This window comes from Somniosus microcephalus, chromosome 12 (genome assembly GCF_052327205.1).
Source record: "Somniosus microcephalus isolate GS21.2 chromosome 12, FLI_Smic_1.0, whole genome shotgun sequence".
Taxonomy (NCBI): Eukaryota; Metazoa; Chordata; class Chondrichthyes; order Squaliformes; family Somniosidae; genus Somniosus; species Somniosus microcephalus.
In genome coordinates, this window is record NC_140998.1 from 218,169,759 (window position 1) to 218,186,066 (window position 16,308).

At 50.0% G+C, this 16,308-nt stretch overlaps 1 protein-coding gene across 1 annotated transcript; it reads right to left on the minus strand.

Moving 5' to 3' along the window:
* Nucleotides 1-3,422: 3,422 nt before the first annotated feature.
* On the minus strand, nucleotides 3,423-11,063 carry LOC147110128 (prefoldin subunit 5-like). Its single transcript, XM_086004062.1, has 6 exons — nucleotides 10,907-11,063; nucleotides 9,804-9,906; nucleotides 6,954-6,985; nucleotides 6,474-6,548; nucleotides 4,523-4,628; nucleotides 3,423-3,943 (listed from the first exon to the last, which is right to left on the minus strand). Exons 1-6 carry the CDS (start codon nucleotides 10,976-10,978, stop codon nucleotides 3,864-3,866), a joined length of 468 nt encoding a protein of 155 aa, XP_085860188.1. The 5' UTR covers nucleotides 10,979-11,063; the 3' UTR covers nucleotides 3,423-3,863.
* Nucleotides 11,064-16,308: the final 5,245 nt, after the last annotated feature.

The window sequence follows — 16,308 nt, forward strand, 5'->3', positions numbered from 1 at the left end:
CTCAGCGAGCCAGGAATTTCACAGCCAGCGTTAAAGATCCTTTTTATCTTTTAAATAAAATCTCATTTACAAACCTCGTGTTTTTTTTCTAAAGTTGAGGACCAGGGGTCACTTAAAAGTGCGTTTAAAACAATGCTTTTCTTGATATATATTAATTAATTAATTAATGACTTGGACGTACAAGGCACAATTTCCAAATTTTGCGGATGATACAAAACTTGGCGGTGCAGCGAGGAGAGGGATTACAGACTTCAGGAGGACACAGACAGGCTGCGGGAACGGGCAGATGAAATTTAACGCAGAAAAGTGCGAAGTGATACTTTTTGGTTGGAAGAACGCGGAGAGGCAATATAAACCACAGGGTACAATCCTAAAGGGGGCGCACGAACAGAGAGACCTGGGGGTATATGTGCACAAATCGTTGAAGGTGGCAGGGCAGGTTGAGAAAGCGGTTAAAGCAGCATACGGGATCCTGGGCTTCATAAATAGAGGCAGAGAGTACAAAAGCAAGGAAGTTATGATGAACCTTTATAAAACACTGGCTCAGCCTCAACTGGGAGTATTGTGTCCAATTCTGGGCACCGCACTTTAGGAAGGATGTGGAGGCTTTAGAGAGGGTGCAGAAAAGATTTACGAGAATAGTTCCAGGGACGAGGGACTTCAGTGACGTGGATAGACTGGAGAAGCTGGGGTTGTTCTCCTTAGAGCAGAGAAAGTTAAGGTGGAGATTGACCAGAATGGTTCCAGGGGATGAGGGACTTCAGTTATGTGGAGAGACTGGAGAAGCTGGGGTTGTTCTCCTTAGAGCAGAGAAGGTTAAGGGGGAGATTGACGAGAATGGTACCAGGGGATGAGGGACTACAGTTACGTGGAGAGACTGGAGAAGCTGGGGTTGTTCTCCTTAGAGCAGAGAAAGGGGGAAATTGACCAGAATGGTACCAGGGGATGAGGGACTTCAGTTACGTGGAGAGACTGGAGAAGCTGGGGTTGTTCTCCTTAGAGCAGAGAAGGTTAAGGGGAGATTGACCAGAATGGTACCAGGGGATGAGGGACTACAGTTACGTGGAGAGACTGGAGAAGCTGGGGTTGTTCTCCTTAGAGCAGAGAAAGTTAAGGTGGAGATTGACCAGAATGGTTCCAGGGGATGAGGGACTTCAGTTACATGGAGAGACTGGAGAAGCTGGGATTGTTCTCCTTAGAGCAGAGAAAGTTAAGGTGGAGATTGACCAGAATGGTACCGGGGATGAGGGACTACAGTTACGTGGAGAGACTGGAGAAGCTGGGGTTGTTCTCCTTAGAGCAGAGAAGGTTAAGGGGGAGATTGACCAGAATGGTACCAGGGGGATGAGGGACTTCAGTTACATGGAGAGACTGGAGAAGCTGGGGTTGTTCTCCTTAGAGCAGAGAAGGTTAAGGGGGAGATTGACGAGAATGGTACCAGGGGATGAGGGACTTCAGTTCTGTGGAGAGACTGGAGAAGCTGGGGTTGTTCTCCTTAGAGCAGAGAAGGTTAAGGGGGAGATTGACCAGAATGGTACCAGGGGGATGAGGGACTTCAGTTACATGGAGAGACTGGAGAAGCTGGGGTTGTTCTCCTTAGAGCAGAGAAGGTTAAGGGGGAGATTGACCAGAATGGTACCAGGGGTATGAGGGACTTCAGTTACATGGAGAGACTGGAGAAGCTGGGGTTGTTCTCCTTGGAGCAGAGAAGGTTAAGGTGGAGATTGACCAGAATGGTACCAGGGGATGAGGGACTTCAGTTACATGGAGAGACTGGAGAAGCTGGGATTGTTCTCCTTAGAGCAGAGAAGATTGAGAGGAGATTTGATGGAGGCGTTCAAAATCACGAGGGGTCTGGACAGAGCAGATGGAGAGAAGCTGTTCCCGTTGGCGGAAGGGTCGAGAACCAGAGGACACAGATTTAAGGCGATTGGCAGAAGATCCAAAGGCGACATAAGGAAAAACATTTTTTTACGCAGCGAGTGGTTAGGATCTGGAATGCGCTGCCTGAAAGGGCGGTGGAGGCAGACTCGATCGTTGCTTTCAAAAGGGAGTTGGATAAGAACCTGAAGGAAAAAAATTTGCAGGGCTCCGGAGAAAGGATGGGGGAGTGGGACTAGCTGAAGTGCTCTTGCAGGGAGCCGGCACGGGCTCGACGGGCTGAATGACTGCCTCCTGTGCTGTAACCATTCTATGATTAAAAACTTCACTCGAGAGAGAGGGGACTGTGTTTGGAGGAGTTTTTTAGGAGATAATAGCGCAGATAAGATTGGTAATTCAAAATAATGAGAGGACTCGCATTTCTCCACCTCAGGACGTCCTGAAGCGCTTCACAGCCAATTAAGTTTTTTTTTTTTTTTTAAGCGTCGTAATGCAGGAAACACGGCAGCCGATTTGCGCACAGCAAGATCCCGCAAACAGCAGTGCGATAAATGACCGGATCATCTGTTTCTTTAGCGATGTTAGGTTGAGGGTTCGGGGCTGGGACCACAGCTCTTCACCATTTACATCAACGGCTTGGACTCGGGAACCAGAAGTGCAACTTCAGAATTCGCCAACGACACCAAATTGGAGGGGGGGGGTGCGGGGGTGCAGTTAATACAGAGCAGGACTGCGACAAAATACAGGAAGGTGTTCATAAACTTACAGATCGGGCGGGCAAATTAATTTCAATAGAGAGAAGTGAGGTGGTGCATTTTGGTAGGAAGAATAAGGAGGCCGCACATTCCTTCGAAATACGAGTCTAAATGGGGTACAGGGACAGAGGGATCTGGGGGGTAAAGATATACAAATCACTAAAAGTGGCGACACAGGTTAACAAGGCCGTGAATAAAGCAAAGCACGGGGGGAGAAAGGAATAGAAGGATATGCTGATGGGGTGAGATGAAGACGGGTGGGAGGAGGCTCGCAGGGAGCATAAACAACCAGCACGGACTGGTTGGGCTGAATGGCCTGTTTCTGGGCTTTAGACGTCGTATAACTCTACGTAACTCACCATCACAATCCAGGGTTTGTTTCAGACAGGCCACGGCACGTCCAGTCCTGGTCACCGAGACTGGAGGGAGCCATTCGACTAGGGGAGGCATCGCAGAAAGCAACCACGAGGCTGACCCCAGTCAAAGGGGGAATATTTAATTCAAATTAAACTGTGGGAGTTGGACAAGGGGGACACACAGTTGCAAAGCAGTGAAAGGCGAGTTTAGGATGGATATCAGAAAGCGATCACGGGTGAGAGAGTGTGGGGCAGAAAGCCCGCAAATCGACTGGATGCTGTAACGGAGGGGAGTGTCGGAACTCTGAACAGGTGAGTAAAGATGGGCCGAATGGCCGCCCTTATCTGTAACGACCTCGAGGTCCTGGAGCCCCTACGGTCTCGCCTGTGATTTCCTCCCGGTTCAATCACTCGCTGCTGAACGCAAAGAGCCTCTTTACACACCAGTGGTCGGCCTGTTTATTGGGAGACTTCGAAATACAATCAGCTCAGTGTGACAACAATACACAACAGACGGCGAGGCGCTCAGCGCAACACATTAAAGGCGGTTACACGCTCACCGTAACAAGTTAAAGGCGGTTACACACTCACCATAACAATTTACAGACGGTTACAGGCTCACCGCAACACGTTAAAGACAGTTACACGCTCACCGTAACAATTTACAGACGGTTACACACTCACTGTAAATAACAGCCATCAATGTTACAATGAATCTTTACAAACACAAGTAGAAATGTTGGCATCCAGTGAGTCCGGTGCTGAAAGGAGCCACGATTCGCCGCCGGTATAACTCATTGTCGAGGTGGTGGCTCGGGGGGGGGGGGGGGGTGGGTGGGGGGGAGAGAGGGGATGTCGCGGGGCGGGGCGGCTAGGCTTTGGTGGTGCCGGACTGTGAAGCGTTCAGAGCTGCCATGTGTTGGATCTTCTGGTTCAACATTTCCATCACAGCTGTGGAAAAACCAGACAGGTTCAAATCTCTCGGCCTGTGTGCGGAGTTACTGATCTCACACCCGGTGTGTGTTACTGAGACACAGAGACACACACAGAGACACACACCCAGCAAGAAGGGCCCAGGCTCGCCACATACGAATTGCACGTCCTATGGCCTGCATTTCTACCCCCCGCCCCTGGCCCAGTGCCTCTCTCCCACCTCCCCCTGCCCCAATGCCTCTCCCTCCGCTTCTCCCTCCACCCCCCCAGTGCCTCTCTCCCACCTCCCCCTGCTCTCCCTCCCCCCCCCATTCCTGTACCTCCCCCCCCAGCCCTCTCCCACCTCCCCGGCCTCCTCTACCCCCTGGCCCCACACCCCCGCGCTCTCCATAGCCGAGCGCCTCTCCCCCCTCCCCAGGCCCAGTGCCTCTCCCTCCATCCGCCCCCATCTCTCCTCCCGCACCCCCAGTGCCTCTCCCTCCTCACTCTCCCTCCCGCACCCCCAGTGCCTCTCCCTCCACCCCCCCCACTCTCCGCCCCGCATCCCCAGTGCCTCTCTCCCTCCCCACACTCTCCCCCGCCCCCACTGCCGCTCACCCTGCTTCATGCTGTATTTCTCCTGCAGGGCCGGTTGAACTTTCTCGATCTGTTTCGTCAGGAATTCCACCTTCCTCTTGAAGAAAGTCTTAGCTTCACCCACCGTCTGGAAGAGAGATCCCAGAGTTATACCGGCAGAGCACCGACACTTCGCAGGGGGCAGGGACCCTGGAGCGCCAGGACCGGCCCGAGTTTCCGTACAGGAACCTGAATTTATACACCGCCTCGGGACATCCAAAAGCGCTTCCCCAGCCACTGTCACAATGTAGGGAAACGCATCACCCCATTTACACACAGCAAGATCACACAAACAGAACCACCACCTGTTTTTAGTGATGTTGGTTGAGGGATAAATATTGGCCCCAGGACACCAGGGAGAACTCCCCCCTGCTCTTCTTCAAAATAGTGGCCGAGGGATCTTTTACATCCACCCGAGAGAGCAGATGGAGCCTTGGTTTAACGTTTCATCTGAAAGATGGCACCTCCGACAGTGCGGCGCTCCCTCAGTACTGCCCCTCCGACAGTGCGGCGCTCCCTCAGTACTGCCCCTCCGACAGTGCGGCGCTCCCTCAGTACTGCCCCTCCGACAGTGCGGCGCTCCCTCAGTACAGCCCCTCCGACAGTGCGGCGCTCCCTCAGTACCGCCCCTCCGACAGTGCGGCGCTCCCTCAGTACTGCCCCTCCGACAGTGCAGCGCTCCCTCAGTACAGCCCCTCCGACAGTGCGGCGCTCCCTCAGTACTGCCCCTCCGACAGTGCGGCGCTCCCTCAGTACTGTCCCTCCGACAGTGCGGCGCTCCCTCAGTACTGCCCCTCCGACAGTGCGGCGCTCCCTCAGTACAGCCCCTCCGACAGTGCGGCGCTCCCTCAGTACTGCCCCTCCGACAGTGCGGCGCTCCCTCAGTACTGTCCCTCCGACAGTGCGGCGCTCCCTCAGTACTGCCCCTCCGACAGTGCGGCGCTCCCTCAGTACTGCTCCTCCGACAGTGCGGCGCTCCCTCAGTATTGCCCCCCTCCGACAGTGCGGCGCTCCCTCAGTACTGCCCCCCTCCGACAGTGCGGCGCTCCCTCAGTACTGCACCTCCGACAGTGCGGCGCTCCCTCAGTACTGCCTCTCCGACAGTGCGGCGCTCCCTCAGTACTGTGCTCCCTCAGTACAGCCCCTCCGACAGTGCAGTGCTCCCTCAGTACTGCCTCTCTGACAGTGCGGCGCTCCCTCAGTACTGCCCCCCTCCGACAGTGCGGCGCTCCCTCAGTACTGCCCCTCCGACAGTGCGGCGCTCCCTCAGTACTGCCCCTCCGACAGTGCGGCGCTCCCTCAGTACTGCCCCTCCGACAGTGCGGCGCTCCCTCAGTACTGCCCCTCCGACAGTGCGGCGCTCCCTCAGTACTGCCCCTCCGACAGTGCGGCGCTCCCTCAGTACTGCCCCTTCGACAGTGCGGCGCTCCCTCAGTACTGCCCCTCCGACAGTGCGGCGCTCCCTCAGTACTGCCCCCCTCCGACAGTGCGGCGCTCCCTCAGTACTGCCCCCCTCCGACAGTGCGGCGCTCCCTCAGTACTGCCCCTCCGACAGTGCAGCGCTCCCTCAGTACTGGCACCGGGGATTTTCAGCCTGGATTATGGGACTAACATCTCTGGAATGGGGGCTCGAACCCCACAACCTTCTGTCTCAGAGGGGAGAGAGGGATCGATTGAGCTGAACAGGCATTTAACATAAGAGTTGGACTAAACACAAACACAAGCGGAACAGTGGCGGAGGGAAATTAACACAGATACCTGCAACAGGAATAATGGGCGACACTCCAGCTCTTGGATTAGGCTGAAAGGGGTCCCAAAGTCATTGACTCAACGCTGAGCATCTCCGACCAACACAGAGCATTTAACAGGACTCATAGGACCCAAACATCTCCCCACTCCCCCAGCCCATAAAAGCAGCGAAAGAAACTCTGACCTTCTCCACGTAATAACCGGTGCCGACATCGATCAGCACGTGCTCGACATCATGGAGCTTCCCTGGAACGTACATCTGGTTAAAGGTCCGTCAAGGAAGAAGCCGGTTATCCCCGGGAACAGGCGGGTAATCAATCACCGGGAACTGATGGGTAATCAATCACCGGGAACTGACGGTTAACAATCACCGGGAACTGACGGTTAACAATCACCGGGAACTGACGGTAATCAATCACTGGGAACTGACGGTTAACAATCACTGGGAACTGACGGTAATCAATCACCAGGAACTGACGGTAATCAATCACCGGGAACTGACGGTAATCAATCACCAGGAACTGACACTATGAGGACTCTGAGGGGAAACACCGCCACTTGTCTGGTCTTCGTGTCTGGAGCAGATACTGGGGGAGACAGTTGTTAACCGGCGGCAGAGAGTTGATCTCACAACCCATGGACTCCGCAAGGAAGCAAAGGATACAGAACTCGTCAACGGAACCAGCACATCCTTCCCTGGAATAGAGAGAGAGAGAGGGTTAGTTAGAGAGAGAGACAGCAAGAGACAGAGAGAGATATAAAAGAGAGAGATAAGAGAGATACAGAGAGAGAGAGAGACAGAGACAGAGAGAGAGAGAGACAGAGAGAGAGAGACAGAGAGAGAGAGAGACAGAGAGAGAGAGAGAGAGAGAGAGACAGAGAGAGAGAGACAGAGAGAGACAGAGAGAGACAGAGAGAGAGAGAGACAGAGAGAGAGAGAGACAGAGCGAGAGAGACAGAGAGAGAGAGAGACAGAGAGAGAGAGACAGAGAGAGAGAGTCTCTCTGGAGTGGGACTTGAACTCTCACCCTTCTGACTCTGAGGCGAGTGTGCTACCCACTGAGACACAGCTGACACGGAGATTTAGGACTGAGATGCGGAGGAATCTCTTCACTCAGAGGGTGGTGAATCTTTGGAATTCTCTACCCCAGAGGGCTGTGGAGGCTCAGTTGATGAGTATATCCAAGGCTGAGATCAATAGATATTTGGATACTAAGGGAATCGAGGGATATGGGGATAGGGCGGGAAAGTGGAGTTGAGATCGAAGATCAGCCATGATCTTATTGAATGACGGAGCAGGCTCGAGGGGCCGAATGGCCAACTCCTGCTCCTGCTCAAAGATCGCATGAATGAACTACAGAATCTGTTCATCCCAGTTTGGCATAAAAATAAAACAAAAAAAGGTGACTCAACCGTGGCTAACAAGGGAAATTAGGGATAGCATAAGGGCCAAGGAGAGGACATATAAATTGGCCAGAAAAAGCAGTAAACCTGAGGATTGGGAGCAGTTTAGGATTCAGCAAAGGAGGACAAAAGGATTAATTAAGAGGGGGAAAATAGAATATGAGAGTAAGCTTGCAGGGAACATAAAAACTGACTGTAAAAGCTTTTATAGATATGTGAAGAGAAAAAGATTGGTGAAGTCAAGCGTAGGTCCCTTGCAGTCAGAATCGGGGGAATTTATAATGGGGAACAAAGAAATGGCAGGCCAATTAAACACATATTTTGGTTCTGTCTTCACAAAGGAGGACACAAATAACCTCCCAGAGATGTCGGGGAACATAGGGTCTGATGGAAGGGAGGAACTGAAAGAAATCAGTATTTGTAGGGAAATGGTGTTAGGGAAATTGATGGGATTGAAGGCCGATAAATCCCCAGGGCCTGATAATCTGCATCCTAGGGTACTTAAGGAAGTGGCCCTAGAAATCGTAGATGCATTGCTGGTCATCTTCCAAAATTCGATAGACTCTGGAACGGTACCCATGGATTGGAGGGTAGCTAATGTTACCCCACTATTCAAAAAGGTGGCAGAGAGAAAACGGGGAATTATAGACCGGTAAGCCTGACATCGGTAGTGGGGAAAATGCTAGAGTCCATTATAAAAGTTGTAATAGCAGAGCACTTGTAAAACAGTGACAGGATCGGACAAAGTCAACATGGATTTACAAAAGGTAAATCGTGCTCGACTAATCTACTGGAATTTTTTGAGGATGTAACTGGTAAAATTAATAAGGGAGAACCAGTGGATGTGGTGTATTTGGACTTTCAGAAGGCTTTCGATAAGGTCCCACATAAGAGATTAGCGTGTAAAGTTAAGGCACATGGGATTGGGGGCAAGGTATTGACTTGGATAGAGAACTGGTTGGTGGACAGAAAGCAAAGAGTTGGAATAAACGGGTCTTTTTCCGAGTGGCGGGCAGTGACTAGTGGGGTACCGCAGGGATCGGTCCTGGGACCCCAGCTATTCACAATGTATATTAATGATCTAGACGAGGGAATTGGATGTAATATCTCCAAGTTTGCAGACGACACAAAGCTGGGTGGGAGTGTGTGCTGTGAGGAGGATGCCGAGAAACTCCAGTATGATTTGGACAGGTTGGGTGATTGGGCAGATGCATGGCAGATGCAATATAATGTGGATAAATGCGACGTTATCCACTTTGGTGTCAAAAACAGGAAGGCAGATTATTATCTGAATGGCAATAGATTGGGAGAAGGGGAAGTGCAACGAGACCTGGGTGTCCTTGTGCACCAGTCGCTGAAGGTAAGCATGCAGGTGCAGCAGGCGGTTAAGGCGGCAAATGGTATGTTGGCCTTCGTAGCGAGAGGGTTCGAGTACAGGAACAAGGATGTCTTGCTGCAGTTGTACAGGGCCTTGGTGCGACCACACCTGCAGTATTGTGTGTAGTTTTGGTTGCCTTATCTGAGGAAGGATGTTCTTGCCATGGCGGGTGTTCAGCGAAGATTCACCAGGCTGATACCTGGGATGGCAGGAATGATGTATGAGGAGAGATTGGGTCGATTGGGCTTATACTCGCTGGAGTTTAGAAGAATGAGAGGGGATCTCATTGAAACTTATAAAATACTAACAGGACTAGACAGACTAGATGCAGGAAGGATGTTCCCGATGGCCGGGGAGTCCAGAACCAGGGGTCAGTCTAAAGATAAGGGGTAAGCCATTTAGGACTGAGATGAGGATGAATTTCTTCACCCAGAGAGTGGTGAACCTGTGGAATTCTCTACCACACAGGGCAGTTGGGCCAATTCATTAAATATATTCAAGAAGGAGTTGGATATATTTCTTAAGGCTAAAGGGATCAAGGGATATGGGGAGAAGGCAGGGACAGGGTACTGAGTTTGGCTGATCAGCCATGATCTCATTAAATGGCGGAGCAGGCTCGAGGGGCCGAATGGCCTCCTCCTGCTCCTGTTTCTTAAGTTCTGAGTGGGTGAGATGGAGAGATGGAGAGTCGGGGCGGGGGTTTCTCCCCGGGTTTCGGTGTCTGGCTCTTACCCGCATTGTCTTTGCCGAGTTTGTGGAGACTTTCCTTGGACTCCACGTACTTTGTCTGAACTAGTTTGAGCTGCTGGATGGAGGAGGTGAGAAACTCGGTCTCCTGGGGAAAGAGAGCGCGGTCAGAGAGAGAGAGAGACTGAACCCCAACCCCAGGGATTGACCCCGAATCCTCCCCGCCCCTGGGACGGAATCCCCCGAACCCCACCCAGGACCGACCCCTCACCCCCAGGACCGACCCCTCACCCCCCTCAGGACCGACCATAGACCCCCCAGGACTGATCCCTTACCCCCAGGACCGACCACAGACCCCCAGGACTGACCCCTCACACCCCCTCAGGACCGACCATAGACCCCCCAGGACCGATCCCTTACCCCCCCAAGACCGACCACAGACCCCCAGGACTGACCCCTCACCCCCCCAGGACCGACCTCTCACCCCCCAGGACCGACCTCTCACCCCCCAGGACTGACCATAGACCCCCAAGACCGACCCCTCACCCCCAGGACCGACCTCTCACCCCCCAGGACCGACCTCTCACCCCCCAGGACTGACCATAGACCCCCAAGACCGACCCCTCACCCCCAGGACCGATCCCTTACCCCCCAAGACCGACCCCTCACCCCCAGGACCGACCTCTCACCCCCCCAGGACCGACCATAGACCCCCCAGGACCGACCCCTCACCCCCCAGGACCGACCCCTCACCCCCAGGACCAATCCCTTACCCAAGACCGACCCCTCACCCCCAGGACCGACCTCTCACCCCCCAGGACCGATCCTTCACCCCCAGGACCGACCCCTCACCCCCCAGGACCGACCCCTCACCCCCCAGGACCGACCCCTCACCCCCAGGACCAATCCCTTACCCAAGACCGACCCCTCACCCCCCAGGACCGACCCCTCACCCCCAGGACCGACCCCTCACCCCCCAGGACCGACCCCTCACCCCCCAGGACCGACCCCTCACCCCCAGGACCGACCCCTCACCCCCCAGGACCGACCCCTCACCCCCAGGACCGACCCCTCACCCCCAGGACCGACCCCTCACCCCCCAGGACCGACCCCTCACCCCCCAGGACCGACCATAGACCCCCACAGACCTGCTCTAATTGGCTCCTCAGCGCCTCCAGCTGCTGCAGCGAGAGCTCGGAAACACTGACCGCCTGCGCCATGACACCGGAAACCAGCTCCAAACCCGTCCCCCAGCAACTTCCAGTCTGGTCCGTCCCTCAAAACCGTCCCCCAGCAACTTCTGGTCCGACCCTCAAATGCGTCCCCCAATCGCCGGAAACAAAATCTGTAGATTGAGAGTTCCTGCAGGTCCGCCCCTCGTAACCCGTCCCCCCGGAAACAAAAGTCCAGAGGGAGACAGCGCCACCGGGCGGGGAGAGACGGAACTGCAGCCAATATTTATTAATGGGGGAGTGGGGTTGTATTTATAGGGTCGGTGTCGATACAATAGGGTCAATGCCAGTATTTATAGGGTCAGTGTCGATATAATAGGGTCAATGCCAGTATTTATAGGGTCAGTGTCGATATAATAGGATCAGTGCCAGTATTTATAGGGTCAGTGTCGATATAATAGGGTCAATGCCAGTATTTATAGGGTCAGTGTCGATATAATAGGATCAGTGCCAGTATTTATAGGGTCAGTGTCAATATAATAGGGTCGGTGCCAATATTTACAGGGTCAGTGTCGATATAATAGGGTCGGTGTCAGTATTTATAGGGTCAGTGTCGATACAATAGGGTCAATGCCAGTATTTATAGGGTCAGTGTCGATATAATAGGGTCAATGCCAGTATTTATAGGGTCAGTGTCGATACAATAGGGTCAATGCCAGTATTTATAGGGTCAGTGTCGATACAATAGGGTCAATGCCAGTATTTATAGGGTCAGTGTCGATACAATAGGGTCAGTGTCAGTATTTATAGGGTCAGTGTCGACACAATAGGGTCAATGCCAGTATTAAAGGGTCAGTGTCGATATAATAGGATCAGTGCCAGTATTTATAGGGTCAGTGTCGATACAATAGGGTCGGTGCCAGTGTTTATAGGGTCAGTGTCGATATAATAGGGTCGGTGTCAGTATTTATAGGGTCAGTGTCGATACAATAGGGTCGGTGTCAGTATTTATAGGGTCAGTGTCGATATAATAGGGTCAATGCCAGTATTTATAGGGTCAGTGTCGATACAATAGGGTCAATGCCAATATTAAAGGGTCAGTGTCGATATAATAGGATCAGTGCCAGTATTTATCGGGTCAGTGTCAATATAATAGGGTTGGTGTCAGTATTTGTAGGGTCAGTGTCGATATAATAGGATCAGTGCCAATATTTATAGGGTCAGTGTCAATATAATAGGGTCGGTGCCAGTATTTATAGGGTCAGTGTCGATATAATAGGGTCAGTGCCAGTATTTATAGGGTCAGTGTCGATATAATAGGGTCGGTGTCAGTATTTATAGGGTCAGTGTCGATACAACAGGGTCAATGCCAGTATTTACAGGGTCAGTGTCGATACAATAGGGTCGGTGCCAGTATTTATTTATCGGGTCAGTGTCGATATAATAGGGTCGGTGCCAGTATTTATAGGGTCAGTGTCGATACAATAGGGTTGGTGCCAGTATTTATAGGGTCAGTGTCGATATAATAGGTTCGGTGCCAATATTTATAGGGTTGGTGTCAGTATTTATAGGGTCAGTGTCGATATAATAGGGTCGGTGTCAGTATTTATAGGGTCAGTGTCGATATAATAGGGTTGGTGTCAATATTTATAGGGTCAGTGTCGATACAATAAGGTCAATGCCAGTATTTATAGGGTCAGTGTCGATACAATAGGGTCGGTGCCAGTATTTATAGGGTCAGTGTCGATATAATAGGATCAGTGCCAGTATTTATAGGGTCAGTGTCAATATAATAGGGTCGGTGCCAATATTTATAGGGTCAGTGTCGATATAATAGGGTCGGTGTCAGTATTTATAGGGTCAGTGTCTATATAATAGGATCAATGCCAGTATTTATAGGGTGAGTGTCGATATAATAGGGTCAGTGTCAATATAATAGGGTCGGTGCCAGTATTTATAGGATCAGTGCCAGTATTTATAGGGTTAATGTCGGTGCCAGTATTTATAGGGTCAGTGTCAATATAATAGGGTCGGTGCCAATATTTATAGGGTCAGTGTCGATATAATAGGGTCAGTGTCGATACAATAGGGTCAATGCCAGTATTTATAGGGTCAGTGTCGATACAATAGGGTCAATGCCAGTATTAAAGGGTCAGTGTCGATATAATAGGATCAGTGCCAGTATTTATAGGGTCAGTGTCGATACAATAGGGTCGGTGCCAGTATTTATAGGGTCAGTGTCGATACAATAGGGTCGGTGCCAGTATTTATAGGGCCAGTGTCGATATAATAGGGTCGGTGCCAGTATTTATAGGGTCAGTGTCGATATAATAGGGTCAATGCCAGTATTTATAGGGTCAGTGTCGATACAATAGGGTCAATGCCAGTATTAAAGGGTCAGTGTCGATATAATAGGATCAGTGCCAGTATTTATAGGGTCAGTGTCGATACAATAGGGTCGGTGCCAGTATTTATAGGGTCAGTGTCGATACAATAGGGTCGGTGCCAGTATTTATAGGGCCAGTGTCGATATAATAGGGTCGGTGCCAGTATTTATAGGGTCAGTGTCGATATAATAGGGTCAATGCCAGTATTTATAGGGTCAGTGTCGATATAATAGGGTCAATGCCAGTATTTATAGGATCAGTGCCGGTATTTATAGGGTCAGTGTCAATATTTATAGGGTCGGTGCCAATATTTATAGGGTCAGTGTCGATACAATAGGGTCAATGCCAGTATTTATAGGGTCAGTGTCGATACAATAGGGTCAATGCCAGTATTTATAGGGTCAGTGTCGATATAATAGGGTCAGTGCCAGTATTTATAGGGTCAGTGTCGATATAATAGGATCAATGCCAGTATTTATAGGGTTAATGTCGGTGCCAGTATTTATAGGGTCAGTGTCGATACAATAGGGTCGGTGCCAGTATTTATAGGGTCAGTGTCGATACAATAGGGTCAATGCCAGTATTAAAGGGTCAGTGTCGATATAATAGGATCAGTGCCAGTATTTATAGGGTCAGTGTCGATATAATAGGGTCGGTGCCAATATTTATAGGGTCAGTGTCGATATAATAGGGTCGGTGCCAATATTTATAGGGTCAGTGTCAATATAATAGGGTCGGTGCCAATATTTATAGGGTCAATGCCAGTATTTATAGGGTCAGTGTCGATACAATAGGGTCGGTGCCAGTATTTATAGGGTCAGTGTCGATATAATAGGATCAGTGCCAGTATTTATAGGGTCAGTGTCAATATAATAGGGTCGGTGCCAATATTTATAGGGTCAGTGTCGATATAATAGGATCAATGCCAGTATTTATAGGGTCAGTGTCGATACAATAGGGTCAATGCCAGTATTTATAGGGTCAGTGTCGATACAATAGGGTCAATGCCAGTATTTATAGGGTTAATGTCGGTGCCAGTATTTATAGGATCAGTGCCAGTATTTATAGGGTCGGTGTCAATATTTATAGGGTCAGTGTCGATACAATAGGGTCAATGCCAGTATTTATAGGGTCAGTGTCGATATAATAGGGTCAGTGCCAGTATTTATAGGGTCAGTGTCGATATAATAGGGTCGGTGTCAGTATTTATAGGGTCAGTGTCGATACAACAGGGTCAATGCCAGTATTTACAGGGTCAGTGTCGATACAATAGGGTCGGTGCCAGTATTTATTTATCGGGTCAGTGTCGATATAATAGGGTCGGTGCCAGTATTTATAGGGTCAGTGTCGATACAATAGGGTTGGTGCCAGTATTTATAGGGTCAGTGTCGATATAATAGGTTCGGTGCCAATATTTATAGGGTTGGTGTCAGTATTTATAGGGTCAGTGTCGATATAATAGGGTCGGTGTCAGTATTTATAGGGTCAGTGTCGATATAATAGGGTTGGTGTCAATATTTATAGGGTCAGTGTCGATACAATAAGGTCAATGCCAGTATTTATAGGGTCAGTGTCGATACAATAGGGTCGGTGCCAGTATTTATAGGGTCAGTGTCGATATAATAGGATCAGTGCCAGTATTTATAGGGTCAGTGTCAATATAATAGGGTCGGTGCCAATATTTATAGGGTCAGTGTCGATATAATAGGGTCGGTGTCAGTATTTATAGGGTCAGTGTCTATATAATAGGATCAATGCCAGTATTTATAGGGTGAGTGTCGATATAATAGGGTCAGTGTCAATATAATAGGGTCGGTGCCAGTATTTATAGGATCAGTGCCAGTATTTATAGGGTTAATGTCGGTGCCAGTATTTATAGGGTCAGTGTCAATATAATAGGGTCGGTGCCAATATTTATAGGGTCAGTGTCGATATAATAGGGTCAGTGTCGATACAATAGGGTCAATGCCAGTATTTATAGGGTCAGTGTCGATACAATAGGGTCAATGCCAGTATTAAAGGGTCAGTGTCGATATAATAGGATCAGTGCCAGTATTTATAGGGTCAGTGTCGATACAATAGGGTCGGTGCCAGTATTTATAGGGTCAGTGTCGATACAATAGGGTCGGTGCCAGTATTTATAGGGCCAGTGTCGATATAATAGGGTCGGTGCCAGTATTTATAGGGTCAGTGTCGATATAATAGGGTCAATGCCAGTATTTATAGGGTCAGTGTCGATACAATAGGGTCAATGCCAGTATTAAAGGGTCAGTGTCGATATAATAGGATCAGTGCCAGTATTTATAGGGTCAGTGTCGATACAATAGGGTCGGTGCCAGTATTTATAGGGTCAGTGTCGATACAATAGGGTCGGTGCCAGTATTTATAGGGCCAGTGTCGATATAATAGGGTCGGTGCCAGTATTTATAGGGTCAGTGTCGATATAATAGGGTCAATGCCAGTATTTATAGGGTCAGTGTCGATATAATAGGGTCAATGCCAGTATTTATAGGATCAGTGCCGGTATTTATAGGGTCAGTGTCAATATTTATAGGGTCGGTGCCAATATTTATAGGGTCAGTGTCGATACAATAGGGTCAATGCCAGTATTTATAGGGTCAGTGTCGATACAATAGGGTCAATGCCAGTATTTATAGGGTCAGTGTCGATATAATAGGGTCAGTGCCAGTATTTATAGGGTCAGTGTCGATATAATAGGATCAATGCCAGTATTTATAGGGTTAATGTCGGTGCCAGTATTTATAGGGTCAGTGTCGATACAATAGGGTCGGTGCCAGTATTTATAGGGTCAGTGTCGATACAATAGGGTCAATGCCAGTATTAAAGGGTCAGTGTCGATATAATAGGATCAGTGCCAGTATTTATAGGGTCAGTGTCGATATAATAGGGTCGGTGCCAATATTTATAGGGTCAGTGTCGATATAATAGGGTCGGTGCCAATATTTATAGGGTCAGTGTCAATATAATAGG

Excerpts from the sequence above, each read along its gene's own strand:
- LOC147110128 (XM_086004062.1), bottom strand. The coding sequence starts at position 10,978 with ATGGCGCAGGCGGTCAGTGTTTCCGAGCTCTCGCTGCAGCAGCTGGAG. Across the intron at positions 9,907-10,906 it reads TGAGGAGCCAATTAGAGCAG|GAGACCGAGTTTCTCACCTC; the intron begins GTCTGTGGGGGT and ends CTCTTTCCCCAG. Across the intron at positions 6,549-6,953 it reads TGGTTCCGTTGACGAGTTCT|ATGTACGTTCCAGGGAAGCT; the intron begins GTATCCTTTGCT and ends ACCTTTAACCAG.